This window comes from Patiria miniata, unplaced genomic scaffold (genome assembly GCF_015706575.1).
Source record: "Patiria miniata isolate m_02_andy unplaced genomic scaffold, ASM1570657v1 HiC_scaffold_2, whole genome shotgun sequence".
NCBI lineage: Eukaryota > Metazoa > Echinodermata > Asteroidea > Valvatida > Asterinidae > Patiria > Patiria miniata.
Genome location: NW_024037058.1, coordinates 4,550,979 through 4,571,627, shown reverse-complemented (window position 1 = coordinate 4,571,627; position 20,649 = coordinate 4,550,979). Strand labels below are relative to the sequence as shown.

Sequence of the window (20,649 nt, the reverse complement as noted above, 5' to 3'; positions counted from 1 at the left end):
GCAGGGGGCCGTTAAAGTTGATTTGCCAGCATGGCAACAAAATGACCAACTTTAAAGGCTATTTGACATTCTGACATGAACTTTCCTGAAAATTCTACAGCTCTTATTCAAATAAATTATACGGATAGCACTTTGGAATTAACGCATTGAAACAAATCATTAATTGCGAAATGGGCGTTTTCTTTTTCAACGTTGAATCACCCGAACTCCCGCCCCGCCCACTGCTGACCGAAATGAACCTAAATACACCGTGAAGAATTCGTTTACACCGGTGGATAATTTTTAACGCCTGAATTCCCCCTGTCCCTGATTTCTCAGGGGTAAAGAAGAATCCGAAAGTACAGTAAAATGTTTCGGAGACGACGTTTTTCTAAAAAGTCTTCCTTTTTTCCACCTGTTGCACTCGCGTTTAGCGTAGAAGATATATGCAAATTACGATAGCTGGCTTTTACCAGTGGGTCAAAGGTTACGTGACGTCACCAAGCACCGAATGGTGGCAAAATTTGTTGTGACTGACTGGTCGACTTTGGATTCTGTTAAGGAATTTCAGCTTTCTAACTCGCGTTGCATGAAATGTCTGGTAGCCGTAAATGCTGTGAAGCTGTAGGGGTGAGCTGTCTATGATTTGGTAAGTTAAAAATTGTGAAGAAATTTGGCGTTTGGTTCAGTCATAAACAGACGACATGATGGAATACACTGTGTACACGTTGTCGTTGTGTGGGAATTCGCGTGTGACTTCGGCTTCGCTTGTAAACATGCATGGTGAATGTTGGTGGAGTGATCATGATGATCTTTCGTGCAGGCATAGCATGGTGGAAACGTCGTTTTAAGTTTTTGCGGTTTTGTAAGAGTGGCGTGGAAAAACATTAGATGTTGGATGAAATTGTAGTGTATAATTTAAAATAAAGAGCCTATTATTAATTCGGCTCAAACTGATCCACGAATTCAAGTGACATTAAGTGTATGTTGACTTGAGTAGATATTATTGTTTAAGTTATATTATTATTATAAAAAAATTTTTTTCCCAATTTAAAACTCTTTAAATTTTGACTTACCGACGTCAACAGTACTGATGCTACTTTTCCTAGTTCCGTATCGGTTTAGCTTAATCAGTTGCGAATCAATCAAAAACTGCTTCGCGGGAACAAAAACAAAGCACGCGAGAAAATTAATTTTTCAGGCAGAACCACCCCGAATCATTTTTCGAAGAAACAGTTCATTCAAGAGAATTTTAGTAAATTTTGCGACGGCACGAACACGCACTAGCCTTAAATCCTTTGACCCATCACATAATACGTCACATAAAATCGATTAACGACCCATGCAATTCAGCTTAGTATTCACTTTCACGGTTCATCGCGGTGATCGCCAACTTTGTTTTGTGTTGTAGCGTTTTGTCCTCTTTATTGTCATTTTATCTCCGAATTTCCCACAAAAAGAAAGGGGCTCGCCATGACATAATCACTGGAAATTAAAGGTGGTTATTACAACGACCAAAGTAACATGTGGTTCGCCAATCCCCCCCCCCTCCCCCCCAAAAATAAATAATTTAAAAGCTTCACGAAAGAGTCCTCAAATTTTCAAAACTAGTGGAGTATGAAGGAATTGGTTACTGTACTGTAATTATAATAATGCTGAAATTGACACACTGTGCACTGAATCAAATACATGTACAGTAGCTGTCACTTTACCAGCAGGTGTTTGATATTAATAATGCAGATAGACAAACCTACCTGAAAGCTGAATAAATGATCGTGACTGTTTTCAATGTTGTTAATATACAGTTACATGTACATAAGTATGGGCATATTAATGCATTTTTTTGGGAACTTGGCACCATATGTTTACATCATACTAAGTTAATCAAAATGAATGCAGGGTTGTCCTGAAATTCACCAAAGTTATTCACACCACCTGACTACAGAGAAATGGAGTTGGTGAAATTTGAAAACTGCTTTTTAATCCATCAAAGTTCACAAGAACAACTTCGTGTTTACTAGTTTCTTTTGTATTAATTTTATTCAGGATTGTACAAATGTACGTAACCCAGTAACATTTCTTTGGCCTTGATTATAACCAAATTGAAATAAGTACAGATATGCAATGGGATATCGCGTGGTGTTAAATTTTGATTAAAAAAATCCTGCATTCTATGTACATGTATAATGAAGTGACGTTAATAATGAACAAAACAGCTTCAATCAGCTTTTTTGGGCATCAGTGATTTTAACTGAATACATGTAACAGAAGCCAGTGAGTGGGTCAAAATTAATTTTCCTGTGTACACACGTGTTTACAAATTGCAGTTACATGTTTCTAATGCAGATGTGCAATTTTCAAAGGGTTCTGATTCATGGAATAATTGTGATTAATTTGCCATCTGTTTCTATTTTTTTTTCAGATTCAGCCATATGGGAACCACCCAGCAAACGGTCATGTGACATGCATTCTAACTACAGTATTCAGCAATAACGAAATATGACTACGACTTTGTACGAGTACTCCATTTTGACCATACTGTCTGTATTCATTATTCAAACAAGTGCTCTTCAAATTCATAAAAATAAAACCTGATACGCATTTTTCTACGTAGAACTATCGTACACTAAGAATCATCAATAAGCACTGGTATTCATTTTGGTTCAGTATTGTTACCTTGAAGCTGTTGAAAGAAAAACAACACAGATGTTGAACTTTGCTCTCTGCAGATTTTCACCATATACATGTAGTATCTGTACTGCACTTTTGTATTCATGGATGCTGTTATGACAGACAAAACAACTTGTTGATATTCAATCATGTCTTCCAATGATGGCACTGTGTTGGGGAAGCCCCCAGTTGGGACGCCAGGCGGCCGTAACAGAACTCCGTCCACCACACCTCGTTCTTCCGCATCCACACCAAGGCAAACTGCGTCATCCACAGGCCGAGCTGCTAGTGTGACTCGAAACTCGAATCGGGCGGCCGTCCCTGGCCAAGCGGCAAAATCCGCACGGTCTGCTACAGTCACCAAAGACACCGAGGCAACTCTGCGACGGAAGATCGAGCGATTAAAATCGGAGCTGGATACCAAGAAGTCCAAGCCAATATGGGGTGCCGGCGATGCTAAATCTGTGCCAACCAATCGTGCCTTGTCAAAACCTCTAATCAGAAGTAACTCAAAGAACTCCCTCTCAAAAAGTCTGGGTTTTGAGGGTTCCGCCTTGGGAAGCAAAGACTCTGCCAAAGTTGGAACGCCTCCAGATAGCCAACCAAAGGCTAGCACCGCCAGGAGATCTGTCGGTAGTATGCCTGATTCCAGACTAACAAAAACACTCCCTGTGGGTAGTTCAGGTAGCGGTGGCAATGCCAAAGCAAGAGCAGCCCCTGTCGCAGCTCCGCGAGGCCTTTCCCGAATCAACTCTAAGCCAGAACTCAAGAAGGGTAGCGGTTCCACTCCAGAAGCTCAGAAAACCACTGATTCCGGGCAAGAACACTTGGAAAGCCCACCATCATCCTCAGGTACTAGTCTGAAAAGGACTAACACCTACTTGGTCAAGAAGAGGCAGCCGGGTGTATCGCCAAGGATCCCAACCATCCATGCCTCGCCGAAGGCTGAGAATATAAAAACAGCTGTGGTGGTGGATAACACATCACCAAAGCTGGGGAGAAAGTCGGTGGATAACACATCTGAGGATCCCAAAGGAATTCTTTTGCCATCTCTTGATGATGAGAACCCTCACGAAAGAGCTGCTGAAGTTAAAGAAAAATTACAATCTGAATACCCTGCTGTGAATTATGAGATTGAGAATCGGGGAGAAATGAATCAAGATGATGAACTCGGAGAAAATTTCTCTGAGGATGAGATTGAAGGTGTTGCACAGCAACCTGGGGAATTAACTTTGACAAATGAAAATCAGCAATTGGAAACTAAGGAGGATGCATGTATTCATCAAACCAAATCATTGGAAGGAGAAACTGATGCCATTCAAGAGGATGGACCAATTGTAAATGAGGATATGAATATTCAGAAGGTGGAGGATTCACTGCAACATGGAGCACCAAGGGTGGAACTGGAAGACGGGAATTCTTCAGATGGACTGAACAAGCCACAAAATTCTCAGGTAGGAAATTACATTTTACCATTTGTTTTGTTTTGATTTGCTTTTGTTTTGTTTTTTTTTGACTCATTTTCATGTGGTAACAATAGTGGTAAACCTGGCAAATGAAATGTACATTTGTACATACATGTATACATGTATGTATTCATAAGAATATGAACTGGAAAAAATCATATTCTTAAGTGCATGTGTGTGTTTTTAACATACATTGTACGTACTGCAGAGTACTACACAACTACTATGGCCATATAATACACTGAAGGCTTAAAATCCAACAACTTATAGGGAATTTACGCCAGCAGTACTAGTGTCCTAGGGAATGTCGCATTGTAATACACATTTTGACACTGTGGCAAAGAGCTTGAAATGTAAATTGAGTACCATGCATGTACCTGTATCTGAGCTATATGAACATCTTGTAAAGACAGTAAAACTTAATATCCAGTAAATGCATTGGCCAGTACATACCTGTACACTGTACATGTAGTACCAGTACCTGTAAGCATGTAAGTACTGCAGAAAAAGCATACTGTAATTTGCATATCGGTATATGCACATATACATGTATTGAGTGTTCATTGTACATTTAAATTACGGTAGTATTGAAGTGCAATAGTCAAAACTCATAAAAATTCAGATAATAAAGCTTTGAAAAATGCACACGTGATGTATTTTAAGTCCTTGAAATTTTTATGCGCCCGCATTGTGCAGATACCACTGTACCAGACTTAAATATTAAACAGAACAGTGTTATTATAAAGATAATACATACGTGTACATACATGTCTACGTGTACAAGTACAATGTACAAATGTATACAGTGCATTTCGTCAGTTGCATGTATTTTGGATGGTCTTCCATTACAGACCTGTACACTTTTACCTGTAGATTGGGATGATCTACTCAATTACACAGTTTTCATGCATGTTAAAGGGAAAATACAACATTTGCAAACATCGAAAAATAAAATTACAAAGTTGTTACGAAATACCTTACTAGGATGTTGGTAAATGACAGTCTAAAGCATCCTGTAAAATTATGGCACCTGGTGTGAAGTCATTTTCAAGAAAAAAATGGTACTTTTGTGTACATTTCCAACGGTGGTCGGTCGACCACCGTTGGAAAAACCGAACTATTTTTCAACTACTCCTCCATATTTACCATTGTTTTTTTTTGCAGTCCAAATGTTGTTTGTTAGGGTTCCATGTTCATGAACGGGTGCAGGCCAGCTAGACTGGTTCCTTTACCTTACAATTTTCCGGCATTTTCGATCCATTTCATCTTTAGTGGAGTCAGGGAACCAGACTACTTGAACGTTTTTGTTTTTTCTTGGTTTATTCCAGCATTTTCGAGCGCAAAACTTTAAGCAAGTCAGTGTAACAATATTTGATCTATTATACTAAGCCCCAAAATAGTTCGTTTCTAGAAATTACAGCAAAAGCCAGTGATGTACCGTACATTCCCTTTAAAAACAAATTGTAACCGATGTTTGTGTTCCAAGAGACTGCATTTTGCAATTTAACTAAGTAGGCCTGCATTGTACATTGAACTTGCAAGTCTGTATAAATGAGAAATTATAGAGTTGTATTCAAATGAATGAAATTATTCTTTGGGTCAATGACATTTACACTCAGTCTCCCTGGTTTGATTTTTCTTTTAAAGTTTCCACATGTATTTCTTTGTTGTCATTGATTTGCACCTGACATTTTGACAACAGGTGCACATTGTGTGAGATTTTGCGTGGGCCCTGTCTGAGTGGCTCTCCAAAGCGGCAAAATGTTGGACGTCGGGATGAATATTGAATGAATTAAGGAAATTAAGGATGGTTCGACAGCCAATAGTAAAATGATGTTTATTCACATCAGTTTGCACGGGACCGTTTTGTGGAAGTTTGCCTGTTTTAAAAACAATAAAGAAAACCTATGAATCTCTAGACTTCAAACTCTGTTAAGATTATTTTACATAAAACTTAAGGGTTCTCATGGGAAACCTGAAAATCTGAAGGGGAAATTTGTGCTTGTCATCTCATTTCACAATCTGTTTATCATGTTGATTAGCTTCATAATCAATTACACTACACAATCATGACAATATGTACACATACAAGTGCACACACATTCACTAGTTGACATAGGTTTGCACAACACTCTCTTATTGTCTTGTACTTTTTGTCTTCTGAAAGCCCAATTAGAGTGTAATTAACAGTGTAATTTGAAGGTAATGGTGCAATTATTTGCCAATCTGCTGGCAGCCTTTACTTGTTGATTAATTTATATAAATAGCTGTGTGAACGTGTGCAAAAAGCAGGGTTTAGGACCCTGGATATGTTTGAATATGCATCGGAGTACAATGACATTGAAAAAAACGTAATACATTTAGGTCGTAATCTTCAGAATTTAAATGTAGCCTACATGTTGACGTTGTGATGTACATGTATGCAAATTACAAACAGTAGCAAAGATGGTATTCATTTTTAGTGCATTTTAATGTGCATGTTTACAGGTACCGGTATGTGAAACATACAATGTAAATTAAAACTGAGTAAGGCCAAGTAAAAACAAAACCAGTTGATCGTCCGTTGTTTTTTTTTCAAAAAGAGGAGGATGAGGGCCTTTTTATTTTTTATTTAAAATTGTTTTCCAAGATGGCCACCAAGTATTTAAATTAAAAATGGCCGCCAACTTCGGTTAAAAATGACGACAGCCTTTAACTAGCTATCCTAACAGTAAGTATTTAGAGTCAAAATATTCATGTTAAACGTGTTCTACATGTACAGTGTATGTATTTTATTAAAGTGAAATACAAGAAAAAGGTAGCTTTTTGAGGTGAGAAAAAAAAATTAAATTAAAAAAAAAAAGGATGCGGCTTCAAAAAAGGGTGCGGAGCCCTTCAAAAAAGGATGCGGGCTGTGACGATCAACTGGTTTTTTTTTTTACTTGGCCTAACTCGCAAATTCTTAACTTGTTGAATGTACATCAAGTGATAATACCAGAAATAATTTTTAAAAACTTAAGGTACCGGTATATGAGACCATTCTTCAAATTGTTTGACATCAAAGAACACTGTAAGTTTGATGAGTTAATTTTTAATATTTTGATCAGCCAGATACACCACCCATTGGGGAAGTTTAGCAATTCAATCACTCTCATTAACCTCATCATTTAATCACCCGAAAAACAGGGCAGTTACATGTAAATGTGTAAAAGCTGTGTTTACAAATTAAATAATGAATGCATCGATTGTGGACGTTTTACAAATGGGTTATTTTATAAATTTGAGGTCTAAAGTGTGACATGCATATCCTGTCCCTGTTATCTTGGTTCTTGTGCTTTGTAATTTCCCATTCAAGTATCATTAAGAAAGACTTAAATAATTCTTTGATTTTTTCAGGTAGATAGTGTGCTACCGGTATAATATTAACTCTTGGAGGACGAGTGCATTAACCCTAACCGAACTCAATCCATCAAAGTTCAACAGCAGGTTTTGTTTAAATCTGTTGGGATAGGTACAGTTCCTTCTAAACTGATGGTCTTTTACACTGGGGTTGGCATACCTCCAGAAACTAAGTCTAACAGTTGTGGGTGTTGGAATTTGCCAGAATGGGTATGGTTCCTAGTAAATTAGGCTGGGGAGTTAGGGTTCTAAAGGTGTGCATCAGAATTATAAAATCATCGATGTCAGATGAAACAGGGACAGAAAAAACCCAAAAGGACCCCTATTAGAATGACCCAAAAGACTTTCTGCAGAGATGTCCAGAAATGATTTCATCACTCGTTAATAATGGTAATTTTCTTAAAACAAGCATGTCAAATAAATAACCAGATTTACATGACACTCACACTATGGTCACGGGTTCCCTGGGCAGAGTGAATGCACCACACACTATTGATACAAGTTGGAAGAGACAGCTTTGCCTCAAGAGGCCAATTGATCAAGAGGGATGTCAACAGATGATGAGGGCACAAATGAAATCAGAGATGGATGATTTCACTTAAATGAGCAATAGGAAGTGACTGCTGTCAGCAGTCATCTGATATTTTTCATTCATTGAGACTTGCAGGTGATCAATCAATGCATGATCCCTTAATAATTTAATATTTAGTGGAACTTGGATTTGATCAAAAGTAGGGCTGTCCCAAATATATTGAATACTCAAATATTCTATCAATCAAATATTCGAATTGAGCTTTTGAATATCCGTTCAAAAATCTATGCAGATACCCGGTACACACAACTGTGATGTTATTTCACTGTAAAGTTGGAGTGCTTTATTGTCAGTTGCCACTTTTTTGGAGATGGGCAATTCCACGGTAACGGAAGGACGTTTTCACTCATTAAACAAAATTTCAAATGTGTGTATCACAAACACTGTTCATAGTTACTGCAAACAAATGTCACATTTGTATTGCTATAATGCTACTTTCATTTTCCACACTTTTGGGGGGCATGAATGCCTCCCGTTTATGATTTATGAATATTAATGAGGTCGGTAACGGAAGGACGGTAAAACGGACAAGGGTTTTCCAACTTATTCGCGTTTTGCAAAAACTCTGTGAATTTTATGGGGCAATTATATTTTAAAGGTAGGAAATGGAATCCCTGAAGCTTTATCTATACTATACCACCTTTCATTTGACTTTAAGTGTTTCGGTTATATAATTACAACGTTTTAAGCAGATTATAATTTGGTAACGGAAGGACGGTAACGGAAGGACAAAAGGTTTACTCAATTATAGCATGAACAAAATGTGAATTTACACTAATTATACAAGTGAAACAAATTGCTTAAATGTGTAACTGAATGTGAAATCAACAATATGCAGACCTGGCATAAATAATTATACCCAAGAAACTATTGAGATAAAGATAGAAGCCTGCTAATTAATGATAACAAAAGAAAAACGAAAACAACCCAAAACACATAATTCACGAACACAGGACTACTACAGAAATAGACTTCAAAACCCATCACCTCAATCCTTAAAAGTTTAAATACACAGTATTTGAACACTTGAGTATATTGGTTACATGTTCACCAACAACTTTTAATAATAATACCGGTAGGTTCAAAGGTTTACCTAAAGGGTGGGGGGGGGGGGACGACCAGCCTACATGTACATTTAAGGTAAAAACATCTACCGGTAGAACTGATGGCTTCAGTTAGGTGTTGCTTTTTATTGAACTCTAAAATCAATGTTTGAAATCAAATTACAATGATTTAGAGTAGTAACAATTAATTTATAAACATCCAAACTGAAGTTGTTAACTTGGGCATAATTTGTCAAAGACTGCACCTCACATGTCTTACACATGTAAATTGAATGAAAGTACCCCAAAGTACCGGTACTATCTGCCATCTCATTTTTGACTTAATTTGCTTCTGGAATGGCTTCACAGAATTCGTATCTTTCTCTATTGTCCATGAATGCCGATGGCAGCAACTTTATGATTTGATTTTCTGCAACAACTCCATACATGTACAAGTACTGGTACATCGGCATATATGTACATGTACATTGTACATGTTGTACATGCTTGTGCCTTCCTTTGTAATAAACACCTTGCCCTGCTTATCCCGCTTTTGTGAAGGTGGGTCACATGAATGTCCTTTTAATGCTCATTATACATGCATGTATTTGCAGTGATTTTCATTTTTCAAACATGAGCGCAAATGTCGTAACATTTGATAAAAATACGATTTGTCCTTCCGTTACCGTCCTTCCGTTACCAATTTGGTAACGGAAGGACGTGATTTAATTAATTGTAATTAAAAAACGAGAAGTACAGCAGTGTCAGTTATAATGTCATATTGAAGGCCTACCTAAACTTGCTTTGCACAATAACATTCAATGCATTCATACTGCAAGTTTTAAAAATAAATTTAAAATATGTATTTTTTCGGTAACGGAAGGACATTTTCAAAGGCTGAAACATTAGAAGTCACTGAAGCGAAACAAATTACGCAAAATGTTAAAACCAAGTTTTAGTCGGTTTTTCAAGACCAATACTTTCTCATGACAGAAACTGATGGCATTAGTACATATTTTTGTGTGTCTATTGGTAGAATACTTTCATATCACTATTAATCACATTTTTAGGATTAAAACAGGATTATTACATAATCCTAGTTTTTGGTACCGAAATGTATAAAAAATAAAATTCCGACTTCAAATCTTGAAAATATAGACTTTTAGCTTTCATTTGATGCCGAATTTTTTTAAGTCAAATGTATTTGAATTTTTTGGTGTCATGTCCACTTTGGTGTGGAATTGCCCAGATGGTAACTGTTGACGGCGGTTCATTGTTCACATCCTTTTAGGAGGTTAAAGCCCTTTTACAGTCGTAAATGCCCAAGTACTGCAAAACATTCAGTGCCCCACATCGATCGCCGCACGCCAATTTTAACTGGCAAACTGTTTGTGCAACTTTGTACCAACGCAGCATGCAGTTGCAGCTGGTAGTTTTGAATATCTGAATATTCTGTCAAACGTAGTTTCGAGTAATCGAATACAAAATGTTTAGAAAATGAACAGCCCTGATCAAAATTCAAATATTCGAACATTCAAACATAGATATCTACATGTAGATACATACATACATATTATCAACAAATTTTATGCAAGTTTTGGCTATAAAACCACTCAAATTTTATACAAATAAATTTACTTCACAGACCTTGTTTGTCCTCTTACATTCGAGATAGCTCACATTTTTTGAATGTCTGAAAATGCTATTCGAATATTCAGTGGATGATCACATATTCATCTGCAATTCTGTGGGGCACTGAATGTTTTGCGTGGGGCGCTGTGGTCCAATGGTTACGGTGTTCGACTCATGTGCCGTGGTGCATGGGTTCGAATCCTGACCGTGGGAACATGGTGCTTGTGCTCTTGAGCAAGGCACTTTACCATTATTGCTTCGTCCTTCGGATGGGACGTAAAGCCGTAGGTCCCGTGTGTTGTGAAATGCATGTTAAAGAACCCAGTAACACTTATCGCTAAGAGAAGGGGTTTGCCCCGGTGTTTCTGGCAGTGGCTGCAATGTGCGCCGCAGCACCTTGTAAACCCTTATAAGGTGCTACATAATGGGTCTCATATTTCTCATAAACTTTATTTACCTTTCTTTAATAATTTCCAGCGCCTTGAGTACTTAATTGTTGGTAGATATGTACGTGCGCTATATAAGACTCCATTATTATTATTATTATATTCGGATTTCGCATACATGTACATATGTATATGTATAAAGTGGACCATTCAATGTATTTTGTGTATACACGTGAACAATTCCATGGTTACTTGCATTACACTTTTATTGCGTCCTTTTATTGCGCCCTTCTGATTTGTCAAAGTTTACAGTGCTGTCAGCTACTGTAGAATAAATTGCCACAAGGTGAAACAGCCATACTCATCTTAACAAAGGGCTGAGAGTACATCACAGTGTGCAGGTGTTTGATAGGGATTTGTTTACCTGCTGTCAAAGGCTAAGCACTCTGAGGTGATTTGGGCCAGCGTTTTGTTTGAACTGCTCACTTTCAAAAGCCCTTGATCACAATGTGCTGGATGCTGTGTCCATGCAGTAGTTTTTTACATTTTTTGTGCAGTTACAATGTTTAAAAGGTATCAGTAAGCGTTCATTTGGAGATCTCCAAAATGTACTTGTTAGGCCAAAAAAAAAATAAGTCGGTCTGTGGTCAGCGCGCGCGTCGATTTTTTTTTCTCCAAAATGTTCCGTGGTAGCTCCAACAGCGCCCTCTATTGCCGCATCTCCTCAATTTTTTTTACCAAAGAGCACCAAGAAATGGGAAATTGCACCAAGGCAAATGATCGAGAGCACCAAGGCAAATTATGGAGGACACCAATGTTTATGAGGACACCAAATAGCAAAATAGTACCCCACCTTGTCTGTACAATCCAAGCTTGAAGAAAAAAAAAGAAGAAAAAAATAATTTAAAAAAAAAGCCGCGTCCCCGCGTCAATTCCGGAACTTTGGTCTGACCAGAGACCGAATTTTTTTTTTTTTGCCTTACTACCATGTCAACTTAAAATGCACGCAGCATACATTGTAGTTTGTACATGTTGGCAGATGAAGAGGGTTCCTTTTCAAAATACCTTTGTACAAATAAAATTGTTAATTCTTTGACTTTCAAAACGACTGGCAAGTTTTCAGAGAGTAAGAACATTTTTGTACAATGTACAGTACTTCTAATAGTATCGTGCTGTCCTGACATACATATACATGTAGTCCCATTTACGAAGGCTTCAATTCACACTAATAAATTAAATGCTTGACTTATTCAACGCAGTACATACAGTATGGAACTGATCCTTCACCAGTAACATGTATCATGGTTATATAGTACTGTACAAATTACAATATGAAATGAAATCTCCAGGGTACTGGAACCGTGCAAGCCATATCAAATTCCACATCAATATTTCAGCAAATCACAGGATCATTTGAGGATTGAATAGTCTATTTGGATGGGTTGGGTTGGGTTACATTAGGAATCTTTGTACTGTTGAATTGGATGGGCATTGTTGGCAAATTTAATTAAACGGGATATGCAACATTGCAATAATGTTGTAGAGCTGTACGGTACATGTACATACTTTTATTTCAGTGCAACCAAATTGCAAATTTATGTACAGGACATGTAAATTTTTTTGTCCTGGATGTTTTCCGTCCAAAAATTTCAAACTCTTCTAGAAAAATAATGTTTTGTACACGTTTTGCCACTGAATTGGATAACCTTTGTTTGGCAATGTTCAATTTACGCTTGTTTTTGTTTAAGTTTTGCAGTGGTGAAACACATTTTATGCTCACAAATTTCTAACCTGAAAAATAAAAAGTGACAAAAGAAAATGGCTAAGTTACTGGTACTTGTACGCATACATGTAGTAGATGTAACTAAATACATTATCCCTGGTCTGTGCTGGAGATAAATTTTCATTGACAGTTTTATTAGCTCCTTTGGATCTGCAAGGGCCATTTCAACCCGTAATAAATTAAATGAAAAACGAAAGTCCAATATAAAGTTGTTATTTGCAGGGTTACAAAGTTATAGAAACATTGGAAGAACCCTTGATCATGTTGATGTTTCACTTTATAGCAACTTAACCACATAATAATAAACATTCACCTCCATGCACTAAATGCCTAAAGTTTTTTTCATCTTCACATGGTACACTTTTTTTTAACAGTGTTGGTTGCACATCATGAGTTATTTTCCCTTACAAATTTCACATAGTGTATTTGCATTGAAATTGCGTATGGAATGAAACTGGAATTGAAAGAGTATAGAGTATACGTGACACAATGTATCTTGCCATTTGGTGCATGTACACACAAGCGCGTTCACACTGTCGATCGTGGACGTCCTATTATCCCTCTTTTGTTTGTACTGTAACTTTTTAGGAAGACTCCCATAGGTTTTGTACATGTACACGACCCCAATCGCGGACATATGCTGGGAATCGTGGACGATATTGTTCTCTTTTGTTCTCTGGAATTTTTCGTCCACGGTTTGAATAGATGAACACGCCCACCCATACATGTATACATGTACATTTGTACAGTATGTAAATTGTGTTTACATACGTTATAGTCCAGCGGATATGTGAAAAAATTGTGCACTTTTGCATAAAAGCGTGAAACTTGGCACAGATGTTTATATTCATGCGAGAAAATGTTTAAGATGTGGTGCCATCGCAAATTTACCCTTTTAGGGGCATGGCATCCATTTAAAAAAGGGGGCGGGACTTGTCGTGCCCGCAGTGAAAACGTTTTTTTTCCCACTTGTTACAAAAGCAGGAAACTTCACAAAGACATAATTATATACATGTAGATTATTAGTGTTTTAAGAGCATACAAATGTAATGAAGATTTGTACAGTGCACATGTACATGTACATGTATGTGAAGACTGAAGAAAGCTATTTTATAACATGGAAAAAAGACTGAAATGCTGTAAGTTCAGTGCTCAGTCTGTTTATCATTTCACTTGTTCAGTGCTCATACCCGTACACTTTGTAATGAAATGTGTGTACACGTAATGTACATTTGTACATGTACACCCAAGTAGGATAAATTTAGCAGGGTCCTAATTCTGTCGGGACTTTGTGTTGCTTGGATGATTCATACTGTAATTTCCTGTCTTATTTACCATCCCGGTGCATGGCAAGGCAAGCTACCGTAGCATGTTGTGCTCCATTTCACAAAAGGATAACATTGTGACCTGAACCAAGGCCTGGAACAAAACAAGACTGCACAAAATCTACAGTTTTTTATGCCCCGCGGCGAAGCCGAAGGGGCATACTGTTTCCGCCTTGCCCTGGTGGGTGGGTGGGTGGGTGGGTGGGTGTGTGTGTGGGTGTGTGTGTCCGGACAAATCTTGTCAGCGCGATAACTTGAGAAATACTTAACATATTAACTTCAAATTTGGTTTGTGGATAGTTCTTGGTAATCTTAAGAAGCCTTTCGCATTTGGGGCCAAAAGGCCAAAGGTCAAGTTCACAGTGGCTAAAACAATAGAAATCTTGTCAGCGCGATAACTTGAGAAATACTTAACATATGAACCTCAAATTTGGTTTGTGGATTGTTCTTAGTAATCCTAAGAAGCCTTTCGCATTTGGGGCCAAAAGGCCAAAGGTCAAGTTCACAGTGGCTAAAACAATAGAAATCTTGTCAGCGCGATAACTTGAGAAATACTTAACATATGAACTTCAAATTTGGTTTGTGGATTGTTCTTAGTAATCCTAAGAAGCCTTTCGCATTGGGGGCCAAAAGGCCAAAGGTCAAGTTCACAGTGGCTAAAACAATAGAAATCTTGTCAGCGCGATAACTTGAGAAATACTTTACATGTGAACTTCAAATTTGGTTTGTGGATTGTTTTTGGCAATCCTAAGAAGCCTTTAGCATTTGGGGCCAAAAGGCCAAAGGTCAAGTTCACAGTGGCTAAAACAATAGAAATCTTGTCAGCGCGATAACTTGAGAAATACTTTACATGTGAACTTCAAATTTGGTTTGTGGATTGTTTTTGGCAATCCTAAGAAGCCTTTTGCATTTGGGGCCAAAAGGCCAAAGGTCAAGTTCACAGTGGCTAAAACAATAGAAATCTTGTCAGCGCAATAACTTGAGAAATACTTAACATATGAACTTCAAATTTGGTTTGTGGATTGTTCTTGGTAATCCTAAGAAGCCTATTGAATTTGGGGCCAAAAGGTCAAGGGTCAAGTTCACAGTGGCTAAAACAATAGAAATCTTGTATTTATTCTGAGATTATAGGGATTAGGGATTAATTCATATAAAACCTACAGAAGACACTAATGCTGTCAATGAATGTTCCATGTGACCAAGGTACATGTAAGTTGATGTTAAAAGAGTGGTGTTATGTCATGGGACCTGTCACGGTTGCGGGGCATTTGTGTTTGTAAACACACCTGACTTGTTTGTGACTGTGTAGAATAAAGTAATGAATGTTTGTGTTTAAAATCAAAATGATGAATGTTGATCTCCAAATCTGTGAACATTGGCCTATACAGAATTGTTTTGCACGTATGGTGTATATTTATGCGTGCATTTAGTGCCGTATTATTCATGAACTCGGAGCATTAGTATTATTACTGAGAGTAGTTACTAAGATGAGAGAAAGTGTTTTTTTTTTAACAACCCAACCCTATAAAATGTAAAAGCTTTTATATGATTGGGTTGTGTGGGATGTAACATTTTGACATTGTAACATTTTTAAAGTGCATTTTTGTGCATACGCCTATTGTGTAGTTGTAAAACTTCTCAATGACTCGTTCAAAATACATTGCACATGTACATGTGTATTCCATAAACAGTACACAGGGCAAGTATTCCTACTTTTCCTACTTTTCCCTAGTTTTATTTTTACCTTGCTCAGAGTAGGGCCCCCTACTTTTCCTACTTTTTTCTTGAAATTCCCACTTTCTCCTACTTTTTGTCCCACAACAATGAAAAATTAAATATTAAACACACTGTCATAAAATGTAAATCACATAAAACGTAAACCACATTTACTCCTGCTCTTTGGCGCAGAGCTTACAATGTAGTTAAGGATGGAGCACAAGTGTTGTGAGTACTATGTGCCAAAATGAGGCTTCTGACACTGTGGACATGGGTAGACGCGAGTGTCAAGGAAAACTACTACTGAAAGCCCGCAAAAATTCTAATTTTGATCCTGATTTTGGCCTCTGAATCTAAAGTCCTACTTTTGTCCTGTTTTTAATTTTAAAAAAGTTTTTGATCCTAAGGCCAAAAAAATTAAGTCTCCGGTTTCTGGTATGGAGCTTGTCCAAAAAGTGGTGCGGCGACGCGGCTTTTTTTTTTTTTTACCTGACTTTTTTGCTTCAAATGTCGGCTGATGACTGCAAATGGTGCCCGACTAAACTTAGTGCAAATATATGGGAGTCCAGAGAGGCCACATAAAGCTTATTCTCGATCATAACCCCATCTAAAAACACGTTAAAATTGTGCAGCAGCAGGATTCCAGTCAAACCAGTGAGTTTGGCGGTTTTGAGACATCCCCTTAAAAAATTTGGTCGGGATCCCGACCAATATCCCGGTGGGATAGGTCGGGAATCCCGGTGGGATACTGCCTGGGATCCCGACCTTACCACCGGGATATTTTGTCGGGATCCTGACCTATCCCGTCGGGATACTGATCGGGATCCCGATGGGATGGGTCGGGATCCCGATGGGATAGGTCGGGAATCCCGGTGGGATACTGCCCGGGATCCCGACCTATACCACCGGGATATTTTGTCGGGATCCCGATGGGATGGGTCGGGATCCCGATGGGATAGGCCGGGAATCCCAGTGGGATGCTGCTCGGGATCCCGACCTATACCACCGGGATATTTTGTCGGGATCCCGATGGGATGGGTCGGGATCCTGATGGGATAGGTCGGGAATCCCGGTGGGATACTGCCCGGGATCCCGACCTATACCACCGGGATATTTTGTCGGGATCCCGATGGGATGGGTCGGGATCCCGATGGGATAGGTCGGGATCCCAGTCAGTATCCCACCGGGATCCCAAAGTATCCCACCGGGATCCCAAAGTATCCCACCAGGATCCCGGTTAAATTCCACAGCTGAAATAACTGGAAAAAAAAGAAGTTTTATACTCACTATTATGAATTTATTATCATCTTTTGCCATACATCACGTCTTACCGTTCAAACAATATCCTCAACAGCTGTGTAAAAAAACTGCACATCCTATATGACACAATTTAAAGGGACCATTTTTAGATGGTTGTTGTAAAAACAAAATCATCAAAATATCACGTAATTAATGAAAAATGTGAAAAAAACAAAACGCGGTCAAAGGTCAGCGTTCGATTTTTCATCACTATTATTAACAGCTTGTATCCATAATCTGAATACATAGTCTTGTTTTGTCAAATACTCATGACTTATTGTTAAAAAAAAAGACTTAAATTTGGTTCAGTAATTCAGTTCGGATAAGTCACGTGACCTTCGTTTGTTGACAAATGCTCGAAAACGGCCAAAAAGTTTTTTTTAGGAACTATAGATGCTCTGTGGTGCAATCTGAGGCGATTCCTTGCCACTTTCCCCTAATTTTTTTTTAGCAGAAGTGTTTAAAATTATAAGAAATTTTGTTTTATTTGTTTCAATGATTAATACTTTTGCTCCTGTAAAGTTTCTTCTGTTTTCAAATTTTAGATTATGTTCACAATGTATAAATTGTTCCAAGATCGATGCTCTCTGTTTAACCATTTTTAGTAGTTCTTCAATATGTTTTATAAACCTTGGGATTTACTTTGTCAATATTAAGTGCGAAAACAAATCGCATGAACATTTCATATTTCAAGAAGCCTTGTGTTGTGTAGCGCTGCCATAGTAGCAGTAGTTCCGATTTTAAATTTGTAAATAAAACCATGGAGGTAGCCATCCGATCGGCAGGGAGAGAAATTGTAAAACCATTGAGGTCTCAGACTGAATCGGCCCAGGTGGGGCCACCTGTAAAGATCGGGCAGGCACTCATAAGTTTCATTTCAAAATACAAACAATGTACATGTGTAACTCATGAAATAATAAGCGTACACGTATTAGAAAGATGTACACACATTACCCAGTTAATTACCAAGAGTGAAAAGCCTATATGCAAGTATGGTGACCGCATCGAGCACCCAAAGATGGAATCACAAACAGACAGGCCGGCCCTGCGCACTGACTGACCAACACTCGCACACACTATCACACACCGCAAGCACCCACATCCGTCCCTAAAATGCACAATATGATCACCAACTTACATGAACTTTCCAAAACTATATGACAGTGACAGTTGTAAGCATTTCTATAAACTGGTCTCCAGACAATTAAGTGCCCAATAATGCAATATAGGCCTACGTCCAAATAAAATCACTCTTAAACCACAAACTATAAGTTACATATCACAATACATGTACTGCTCACGCACGCGCACTGCACATGGTCACACTGTGTGTGCCATCAGTGCAAACATGGGTTGCTAACCCTCGTGCATTTGGTCACAGTGCTCCCTAAATCTTACAGCAAAAATCTCTCCAAAAACTTCATTACATTCTCCAAAACTACCACCATATTAATCTATAATAATTTGCTGATACAATAAAGGGCACATAAGTAATAATCATCTGGATTTTTGGTGAAATAATTGCATTCAAAAATGACCTAAAAAAGTACAATACATTTACCTGTAAAGATCGGGCAGGCACTGCCTAGCCTAGGCCTTGCCGCGACCGCATGGTTTGGGAGCTGTGAATTAACAACGTGCAGTTCACGTCAAGTGAACAATCCACAAAAGTGATCTAAAGCCAAACCTATGATGACAAATAATTTGATAATACACATTTCTAATCAAGATAAGCATAATTCTTCTTTAAAATCTAAACATAATGTTCATTTTCCTTGACTAAGAAATATTCACAAAATACAAGTTCAAAATCACAGCTCCATAAATCAATACTATTTTTGGCTCCACTAGAAAAATCAATACTTTGTATAGCCTTGTCTCGAGTCACACTGAGTAGACTTCACTCAAGTCACATGAATAAATAACAAGGTAAATGCAAGGTTTGTAGTGAATAAACAACCAGAGAAAGGGGTCATTATAGAAGAACAAGAAATATAATCAACACAACCATTACACATGCATGATGTAATCAAGCCAAAAAAGTAATCAGATCTATCAATTTAGACCAATAGAACCTTTTTCGTCGTTTCCAACTGAGCAAGAAATTTGAATAGGCCCTGCCTTCATTCCCTAGGTCCTCCCAATAATCGAGAAACTTACCACCGATTTTTCCAATGACCGCCGGGAATACCAAAGCCCAAACTGCCTCCTAAGCGATCTGCGAGTGAAAAACTTGCACAGGCGCAGAAGTATGAACAAACTTGTTAACTTTGGTCAATGGTGCGTTTTTGTAGTGTTTTGATTTTTTTCTTCTCAGATCATGACTTCGGTCTTGTATTAAAAAATGTTCCGGTCCAGTAAAAGTTCTGAGCAACAAGCCCTGCGGTCTTGAGGATTCCCCCCCCCCCAAATTCGAGCCCTTACTGCGTCCCACCTTATCCCGACCCATCCCACCTTCGGTCGGGATCCCGACATAAGCTACCCCGATGTATCCCGTCGGGATACATCCATCCCGACTTATCCCAACGTATGCCAGGATGAGCTGATCGGGATCCCACCTTATCCCAACTCATCCCGCCTTCGGTTGGGATCCTGACCAAAATTCCATCACTCATCCCACCTTGGGTCGGGATCCCGACATAAGCTATCCCGATCATGCCGATGTATCCCGTCGGGATACATCCATCCCGACTTATCCCAACATATTCCGGGATGAGCTGATCGGGATCCCACCTTATCCCGCCTTCGGTCGGGATTCTGACCAAAATTCCATCGGGATCCCGACTCATCCCACCTTGGGTCGGGATCCCGACATAAGCTATCCCGATGTATCCCGTCGGGATACATCCATCCCGACTTATCCCAACGTATCCCGGTGGGATGTGTCGGGAATCCCGGCGGGATATGTCGGGATCCCGACCACATTTTTTAAGGGGATCATCTTTCATTGAAAAAAAACCTTTTTCATTTTGCCGACGCGCATGGCTACGGCGACGCGCGCGCATACCAGAAACCGGAGACTTTTTTTTTTTGGCCTAATGTTCTGCTTTTTCACCTGGGTCTGCCTGAAAGCCTGCGAGTACGTCTACTTGGAGTGCATTGTATGTTTGCTATGCAAACACATGTTCTTTTTGAAAGCTACCGATACCTGATATCAAACGCAAAATACATGTTCACCAACAGATCTAGGTTCAGTGGATTTCTTGAATGAAGGTGGCAATCCCAACCATATTAAACATGTCCACTCCTGACTAGGCTGCATTGAACACAAAGGTGCATGTAAATCATACCCCTGTATAAAATCCCCTGAGATAGGATTATAACACAATTGTCCATGCAGCCTCATTGTGCGTGGTTCACTGGTTGACATTGATAGGGTT

At 38.6% G+C, this 20,649-nt stretch overlaps 1 protein-coding gene across 1 annotated transcript in view; it reads left to right on the top strand.

Annotated features, from left to right (window-relative positions):
* The first annotated feature begins 476 nt into the window (after nucleotides 1-476).
* LOC119727046 overlaps nucleotides 477-20,649 on the top strand; it is a 36,818-nt gene continuing 16,645 nt past the window's right edge. The window contains exons 1-2 of the mRNA XM_038198939.1: nucleotides 477-628; nucleotides 2,402-4,103. Of these exons, the coding sequence (XP_038054867.1) occupies nucleotides 2,799-4,103 (1,305 nt within the window). The 5' untranslated portion in view covers nucleotides 477-628; nucleotides 2,402-2,798. The remainder of the gene's footprint in view (nucleotides 629-2,401; nucleotides 4,104-20,649) is intronic.